General features: G+C 44.0%; 1 protein-coding gene across 1 annotated transcript in view; it reads right to left on the bottom strand.

Annotated features, from left to right (window-relative positions):
* Positions 1-1,472: 1,472 nt before the first annotated feature.
* plcg1 (phospholipase C, gamma 1) overlaps positions 1,473-9,380 on the bottom strand; it is a 126,329-nt gene continuing 118,421 nt past the window's right edge. The window contains exons 30-32 of the mRNA XM_069884214.1: positions 3,943-4,037; positions 3,151-3,332; positions 1,473-1,950 (exon numbers count right to left, since the gene is read on the bottom strand). Of these exons, the coding sequence (XP_069740315.1) occupies positions 1,911-1,950; positions 3,151-3,332; positions 3,943-4,037 (317 nt within the window). The 3' untranslated portion in view covers positions 1,473-1,910. The remainder of the gene's footprint in view (positions 1,951-3,150; positions 3,333-3,942; positions 4,038-9,380) is intronic.

Here is a 9,380-nt window from a genome sequence, read left to right as displayed (position 1 = left end):
TGTTCCCAAGATGAGGAGGTATTCCAGTCCAGAACTTCTGAAATGTCTGTCTTCTTCCACAAATGTGGCTTCCCTTCCACCACTATCAACTCAGCCCTCATCCGCATCCAATACATCAACTGCCTGAATTTCCTGCACACATTTTTTCTCTCAGCTATCCGCAGGGACCACTCCCTCCCTCCCTCCCCTGTGCCCACAGGAGGTGCCACACGCGCACACACCTCCTCCCTTACCAAGGTCCAGGGCCCCAAACAGGCCTTTCACATGAAGCAACACTTGTACATCCAGTTCACTCTTTGTGGCATTCTCTACATTGACCTGTGGAATGGGTTGCAGAGGAAATGGAAGAGGTGAGTCCAAATGCAGTATTTAACAAAGAGTTTTAGACAAGTATACAGATAGGAAAAGATTTAGAGGTATATGGGTCAAATGCAGGCAAATCAGACCAACTAAGGTAGCATTGGCAAACTAGGTTGAAGGGCCTGTTTCCATGCTGTAAAACTCTAGGACCCTATTACGCACTTAACATGTTGCAGTCCCATTGAGCTAGGTAAGTGACCACCATGTCTCTTGTCTCGAGGTACATCCTCATTGTAATGTTTCCTACCAGAAGATCTATGCAGTTAACACTGGAAAACAATAATTTTGCATCCTGAGCACTTTTGGATGTATTTAATGGATTTTGGGCTCCTGATCATGAACCATTTTTTAGATGTAACCTATTTTTGTGATTTCCTGTCAATAGTTTAAGTCTAAGCAGACAAAACCATAAAGTGCAATATATCATTGAAAATTCATTTTCTACGTTCACTCTTGGACTTTTTCCCTGATGATCTTGGTGCTGTCAGAGACAAATATGGTGAAAAGTTTCACCAGGACATAGTGACCATGGAAAAGCAGTGTCATGGCAACTGGAATCCCCCAATGCTTGGGCAGCACGGTTGGTGTAGTGATTAGCACAACGCTAATACAGTGACCGGGTACAAATCCCGCACTTACTGTAAGGAGTTTATACGTTCTCCACATGTTTGTGTTGGTTTCCTCCCTCCAAAATGTACCGGGGTGTATGTGAATTGGGCAGCATGGACTGAATTGGCCTGTTAATGTGCTGTATGTTTAAATTTAAAAAAAAATAGTATTGTTGGTCACTGACATGAGAGGCATCAGATGATGAGTACAAATGAAAATCAGTGGCAAAACATTTTTAGGTCAGTTAACTACACAATGTGTATCATTATGCAATTAAACATGCTAAATTCAATAAAAGTTTCTCCAACTTACTATCTGAAATTATCTTTGTGTTCACCTTGATGTTGTCTTATCATAATTCCTATTTCTTTTTCAGAAAGCAAAACTTTTGACAAAATTTGTTGTCCAGTGTAACAAGCAATCCATGGAACAGATTTCCCTAACAATCGCTCCGTTTCCTGATTGAAAAATTGGGATCTAAATAAAGTGCACAGGACAAGATCTTACATCACGGACAAGTCTTTATTAAACACATTCTACTTCATGGCTTGCTATGCCTCTGGTTAAAGACACCCTTACCATTATGTTACAAGTAACTAGCACACTAGGTTGGCTTTGTTCTCTTCTGTGAGAACAATTCTCACAGTTTAATAAGCAGAGGCGAGCGAATGACTGACTTGATCACACATTTCAAAGATGCATCGATGAACACTTACAATCTCTGCTGATGGGAATATTCTTTTTATCGTCCCATTAAAACTACGTCTTGACAACACTTTAAAGGAGAAGTCACTTGTTCTGAAGTTACTTTCCTGTGAACATTAAGGGCTAGGACTTGTACTGAAGAAGTTGCCTGAAATAGGCCCAAGCGGCAAGAGTTTCCATAGAAACCAAATTGCAGCAGTCCACATCCCTGGAACTGACAGGGCATCCAACAGGTTTCATCTGTTATCTCCACTTATCCTCGTCCTCCTCAACAATCTGAATGAGAGAAATTATGCCATTGAAGGTAGACATTAGAGATGTTATGGATGAATGGGCACAAAAGTATGTAGACACATCCTTATACAAAGAGATATAATTGCTTGGAATTATCCACCAAATAGGATGATGTTGGCAAATGTTAGACCAACACATAGGCTATCTTTGTTGGGTCAGATCACCTTTCTCATCCATGAATTTTATGTTCTTAAGTGGTCAGAAATATAGATTTTACATTTTGAAACATAAAAAAATTATGTACCCACAGCAACATACCTGTATTCAGAACAACCACATTCCCATCTTGAACAATGAGGGGAGTAAATGTAAGCAGACCTTTTCCACTGAGGTTGTTGAGACAAAGGGATGTGGGTTAAGAGTGAAAGGCTTAAAGGAAACAGTGGAGAGAACTTCATGAAGAGAGTAGTGAGAGCGTGGAACGAACTGTCAGCTAAACGTGGGCTTGATTTTAACATTTAAGAAAAACAAAATGAATTGGTACATGGATGGGAGGAATGTGGTCCAGGTGAAAGCCAATGAACTGAGGCAGAACAATAGTTTGGCATGGACCGAAAGGCTTGTTTCTGTTCACTTTTTTCTATATTCAAGGGGGATTTGTTTATTCTACACATCACCCTCCCTCCCCACCATTTTTCTTTCTAATTATTAGAACAAAAACAAATACCTTTAGAAATAATGACCTCTGCCATTTCTAACTTCACCGAGACCTCCCAACCACCGCAGCCAATCCCTGACATATCCCCACTGCTGCTTCCAGGCCAGTGGGACATTCACGGGTGAGTTGATGGACTCCTGTCTCCCGGTCATCGAAACACCGAATCCTCCCCCAGGCCTACAGCGCACGCACACCAGGGAGTCTGGTGGTAGGTTGAGCGAGTTGGCGCCGGGAGCTCCAGCACGCCAAGGAGGGAGGGAACACCACCGAGCCTGAGGTTTCGCACCTGCCCGAGAGGCCGCTCTCCTTGATGACACCAAGACAAGGGATTCTTCCGACCTCTTGCGGCTGGGAGACAGCCGGACTGAGTTAATTCTCTTCGTGAATTATTGTAGCGCTCCCTAACTCACGCCTTTACCTCCTGTCTCTCGTTCGTGAATTATTATAGCGCCCCCTAACTCACGCCTTTACCTCCTGTCTCTCGTTCGTGAATTATTGTAGCGCCCCCTAACTCACGCCTTTACCTCCTGTCTCTCGTCTCCGCGTGCTCCGCGTGCTGCTCTTGAAAAGGACGCAAGTCGTCCTGCTGATATCGGGCCTCGAACGAGCCCTCCCGGACCCTGTGCGACTGTCCCTGGATGGAATGGTCCGTTCCACGGTCCCGGAGCGAATGGTTTCCCATGGCCAGAATGGAGTCGCCGTTCTCCTGTGCAAAGAAGACCAGCCATTTCAATAATGATGGTGACCTGGATCACCACACCACAGCCAGCTCGGATTCAGGACGTGGACAGATGGGTCTGCCACTGCGTCCTTCGCAAGACTCTACCAACCCAGTCAGGAAACCCCAGCTGCTCGCTCAGCATTGCGCCAGCAAAGTCAATCCCCCCCCCTCCGACTTGCCTACACTCCATGGATTGGCGCGCTTGGGAGGCTTGCCTTGCATTACTGGCATGCACGGGCAGAGGTCAAGGTGGGATCAGTGAAGGGAGGGGGTTAGGAATGTTGGCGGCTGGAATCCTGAGTGTGGGGCAGGGCCTGCTTTTGTATGGGTTGTGTGGCGCAATCCATAATTCAGAGAACGTAATTGTGTACTGCCCTGAAACTCACCTTGTTCTTTCCCTGCATTCTCTAAACACATTGGATTCAGTGAGATTATTATACTGCTGTGTAACATGAGATATCACTGTGTTGGGGTAAATGAACCCCAGGGTCGACCAAGGTGCTGGATCTTCGGAGTTTTGCTGTCTGGGGTGTACATCCACCTTCCACACTATTACACACAACTCACATTGGGTCTCATTTCATAGATGCTCTACCTTTATTGTGGACTCAGTGATCTCCAAGTGGATCAACAAGGCCGCCAATTCGAGATCCTCGCTGTAGTTATTTTTCAGGGGCACTGATCGATAACCTGAAGAGGTACAAGAGGTGATACAAGCAAGAGTCAAAGAGGAAGGATCGCCGAGGGATGGGAGGACAAAATAAGCAAATACACAACATGGGTAATATCATTGATTTGATTTAAACTAATTTGGCAGGGGGAAGGGAACAGGACTGATAGGGAAGCAGATAGGAGAGTGAATATAGGGGTGGTTCCATTAGACGGTGAAACAATAAGGAAAAAGGGAACTAAAAAGAATAGAAGAGTCGGGGCAAGTGCATCGAGAACAAAGGTGGAGGGAGAAAGAAAGTATTGTGTATGAATGCACGGAGTGTAAGGAATAAAATGGATGAGCTTGAGGCACAAATGGCAATGGGAGGTTATGATATTGTCGGAGTAACGGAGACATGGCTGCGGGAAGGGCAGGTTTGGGAAATAAATGTTCCCGGGTACACGTCCTATAGAAAAGACAAAAGTTAGGAAGAGGAGGTGGGGTAGCTCTGTTGGTAAGAAATGAAATTCAGGCGTTTGAAAGGAAAGACATTGAAACAGGTGGGGTAGAGTCTGTTTGGATAGAATTAAGAAATTGTAAAGGCATGAGGACCATAATGGGGGTCATTTACAGGCCTCCGAAAAGTAGCTTAGATATCAGTAGAAGTATAAATCAGGAATTAAGAGTGGCATGTCAAAGTGGTAGCAATACAGTAGTTATGGGGGACTTTAACATGAAGGTGGACTGGGATAATCAGACGGGGGCAGGAGCACAAGAGACTGAGTTTATTGAATGTCTACGAGATACTTCCTTGGAGCAGCTAGTGGAGGAACCTACCAGGGGGAAGTCGATTCTGGACTTGGTGCTGTGCAGTGACGCAGAGTTAATAAGTGACCTCGATGTAGGGGAGCCATTAGGGAATAGTGACCATGGTATGGTTACTTTTGAGCTGCAAGTAGAAAGGGAAAAAGAATGGAAGTCGGAAGCATCTGTACTGCAGTTAAATAAAGGGGATTATGCAGCTATGAGGGAGGAGCTAGCCAAAATAAAATGGAAAGATACACTAGCTGGGAGGACAACTGGGGAAAAATGGCAGGTATTTTTGGACATTTTTCACAGGTTTCAGGACAAATTTATTCCAAAGTGGAGGAAAGGCTCTAGGAGATGCAAATGGCAGCCGTGGCTAACTAATCAAATCAAGTGTAATATCAAATCCAAAGGGAGTAAGTATAGGATAGCGAAGCAGAGTGGGATTGGGAAACCTTCAAAGAGCATCAGAGGGTAACTAAGAAAGTCATAAGAGAGGGGAAAATGAAGTACGAGAGGAAATTAGCAAATAATATAATGGAGGATAGCAAAAGCTTTTTTAAATATGTGAAGAGGAAGAAATTGGTTCGGTCTAAAATTGGTCCATTAAGAATGGAAAAGGGTGAAATTATTACCGGAAACAAGGAGATGGCTGATGAGGAATTTAACAAATACTTTGCAACTGTCTTCACCAAGGAGGATATAGGTTATGGTCAGTTAGGGGGGTAGTGGTCATGCGGTATCAAGAGACTTGGGGAACTTTCCTGGGGAAGTAGGGGATCTAATGGATATCCGGATCCAGAAACAGGAGGTTGTGAGTAAATTGTTGGGACTGAGGGCTGATAAATCCCCAGGGCCTGATGGGCTGCATCCCAGGGTGCTTAAAGAAGTTGCTATGGAAATTGTGGAAGCACTGGCCAACATTTTCCAAAGTTCCATAGATTCGGGGGAGGTCCCTGAGGATTGGAGAGTGGCTGATGTGGTGCCGATTTTTAAGAAGGGAGGGAGGGAGAAAATGGGAAATTATAGACCGGTCAGCCTGACGTCAGTGGTGGGGAAGATATTGGAGTCTATCATAAAAGGAGTAATAGCAGAACACTTAGGCAGAAATAATAGTATAAGGGCTAGTCAGCATGGATTCCTTAAGGGTAAGTCATGCTTGACTAACCTTCTGGAATTTTTCGAGGATGTGACAAAGAGGGTGGACTTGGGAGAGCCAGTGGATGTGGTGTATTTGGACTTCCAGAAGGCCTTTGATAAGGTACCGCACGGGAAACTAGTGGGCAAGATCAGGGAGCATGGTATTGGAGGTAAGGTGCTGACATGGATAGGAAATTGGTTAAGAAATCGGAAACAAAGGGTTGGGGTAAGCGGGTCGTTTTCAGGATGGCAGGATGTGACGAGTGGAGTGCCGCAGGGATCGGTATTGGGTCCTCAGTTGTTTGTAATTTATGTAAATGATTTGGATGAGGGGATTATTAATAACTTGAGCAAATTTGCAGATGACACGAAACTGGGTGGCGGTGTGGGGTGTGAGGAGGATGTCAGGAAAATGCAGAGGGACTTGGACAGGTTGGGGGAGTGGGCGGCTGAATGGAAGATGACGTTCAATGTAAGCAAATGTGAGGTTATCCATTTTGGGGGCAATAATAGGAAAGCTGAGTATTATTTAAATAGAGACAAGCTAGGGAGTGGGGAGGAGCAAATGGATCTGGGAGTACTTGTTCACCGGTCACTGAAGACTAGCATGCAGGTTCAGAAAGCTGTGAAGAAGGCAAATGGCATGTTGGCTTTCATAAAGAGGGGATTGGAGTATAGGAACAGAGACGCCCTTCTGCAGTTGTACAGGGCTCTGGTGAGACCCCACCTGGAGTATTCCGTCCAGTTCTGGTCTCCAATTTTGAGGAAGAACATACTAGCTATAGAGGGTGTGCAGCGCAGATTGACAAGGTTAGTTCCAGGGATGGCGGGGTTGACATATGCTGAAAGGCTAGAAAAACTGGACTTGTATCCGATGGAGTTTAGAAGGATGAGGGGGGACATGATTGAGGTATACAAAATTATCAGGGGGATAGACAGGGTGAAGTCGGATTACTTGTTCCCAATGATGGGGGAGACAAGGACTAGAGGGCATTGTTTAAGAATACAGGGTAGGCCCTTTAGGACGGAGATGAGAAAACATTTTTTTACCCCGAGAAGTGTGAATCTGTGGAATGCTCTGCCACAGAGGGTGGTAGAGGCAGATTCGCTGACTATGTTCAAAAGAGAGTTAGATAAGACTCTTGTGGGTAATGGAGTTGAGGGTTATGGGGATAAGGCTGGAAAGGGGTACTGATGGTAGTGATCAGCCATGATCTGTAAAATGGCGGTGCTGGCTCGACGGGCCGAAGGGCCTACTCCAGCTCCTATTGTCTATATAGTTTGTAGGGAAGCCTACAAAGGCTTAGAGGGATGTGGGCTAAAGGCAGGCAAATGGGACGAGCATAGACAGCATGAGAAGGCTGTGCCAGTTTCTGTGCTGCAAAACTCTGACTCCAAGTCCATGAGCTGAACAGCTTGTTAAGTGCTATAAAAATTCTTCGAGGGAGGGGTTAGATTAGTCACCTTTTTTTAGATTAATGAGATAAACATGGGTTTAAATATGGTTGCCATGGATCATATCTTTAAGATAGAATGCACCCTTTGTCTATATAAAGGGATTGTTTCATTTTATCTATTTGTAAGTAGTAGATCATGTCTAACAAATCTTAGAGATTTTCAAGGAGGTTACTAAAAAGGTTGATGAGGGGAAGGCAGTGGATGTTGTCTATTTGGACTTTAGTAAGGCTTTTGACAAGGTAAATAAGGAAGGTGGAAGCATTTGGTATTAATGATGAAGTAGTGAAATGGATTCAGCATCGGTTGGATGGGAGATGCCAGAGTAGGTGGAAAATTGTTTGTTGAATTGGAGGCCGGTGTCAAATGGAGTGCCTCAGTGATTGGTACTGGGTCCTCTGCTGTTTGCCTTGTATATTAACAATCTAGATGATACCAAGGTTGGCGGTGTGGACAGTTAGAAGAGTCAGCTGGAAGATGGAATTTAATACTGATAAATGTGAGGTGCTACATTTTGGGAGGACTAATCAAAATAGGACATACACGTTAAATGGTCGACAATTGAGGAGTGCAGTGGAACAAATGGATTTAGGAGTCATGGTACATAATTCCCTGAAAGTTGAATCACATGTGGATAGGGTGGTGAAGAAGGCATTTAGTATGTTGGCTTTCATAAATCAGAGTATAGAACACAGAAGCTGGAATGTTATGTTGAAATTGTGTAAGGCATTGGTGAGGGCAAATTTGTGTGCAGTTTTTGGTCACCGAATTACAGGAAGGACATAAACAGTATAGAGAGTGCAGAGAAGGTTTACAAGAATGTAGCCGGGGTTTAAGGGTTTGAGTTACAGGGAATGGTTGAGCAGGCTGGGACTTTATTCCCTGGAGTGTAGAAGATTGAGGGGTGATTTGATAGAGGTATTCAAAATGACAAGGGGGAAAGCTAGAGCCAATATGGATAGGCTTTTTCCATTGAGAGTGGGGGAGATTCAAACAAGAGGGCATAGATTGAGAGTAAAAGGGAAATAGTTTAAGGGAAACATGAGGAGGAATTTCTTCACGCAGAGGGTGGTGGTAGCGAGATTGATGTTAATGTTCAAGGAAAGCTTGGATAGATATATGGACGGGAGAGGTGTGGAGGGTTGTGGGTCAGTGAGACTAGGTGGGAGAAGATGTATGGCATGGACTAGTAGGGCCAAACTGGCCTGTTTCTGTGCTTTAAATGGTTATATGATTATTTTCAATCCAGAACTATATTGGGATATATTATGAGAAAGGGATAAACTGTTAATTACCATATTGATAGAACTTGATTCCTTAAAGAAATGTTAAATAAACAATTACAGATAGGTTTTTGATTTATATGTTCAATTTGTGATATGTATACGATGACCTGTTATATTAGATGATTTTGTATGTAGGATTTATATGTTAAACTCAATAAAAATATTTTAAAAAGAAAGTGCTATAAAAATTCTTTGGTTCTGTAAAACACAAGGCATAGAAGGGATATGGAGATGATTCTGAGCGGCCTGCTTTAACAGAAGTAGAGTCCAGATGCATCTCATGGAAAATGCAATACAAACGCTTACAACATAATTATGGAGCTGTCTTGAAGCAAAAAGGAGTTTAGTAATGGAACTGGGGGGCAGTGGTTACCTCTGCTGCCTCTCTTCTCTGGGGTGTGGGTTCAATCCCGACCTCTGGCACTTTATGTGTGGAGTTTGCGTGTTCTCCTTGCATCTATTTAGGTTTCTTCTGAATGTTTCGGGTTTGCCAATGACATGTGTGGATTAATTGAGTACTGTAAATTACCCCCAGTGTGAGTATCTGTTGGAGGTGTTGGAGGGGAGATAAAATGGTGGCTTATGGCTTGGGTTGACATGGTGGGCTGAATGTCCTGCTTTTGTCCTGGTACAGCCCAAGGCTTTGAAGAAGGAATGAACCAGACAATATAGCAAGGATCAACACTGAAGCAA

Source organism: Narcine bancroftii, chromosome 6 (assembly GCF_036971445.1).
Source record: "Narcine bancroftii isolate sNarBan1 chromosome 6, sNarBan1.hap1, whole genome shotgun sequence".
Classification (NCBI taxonomy): domain Eukaryota; kingdom Metazoa; phylum Chordata; class Chondrichthyes; order Torpediniformes; family Narcinidae; genus Narcine; species Narcine bancroftii.
Note: the sequence above shows the minus strand (reverse complement) of the source record. Positions and strands in the feature narration are given on the sequence as shown.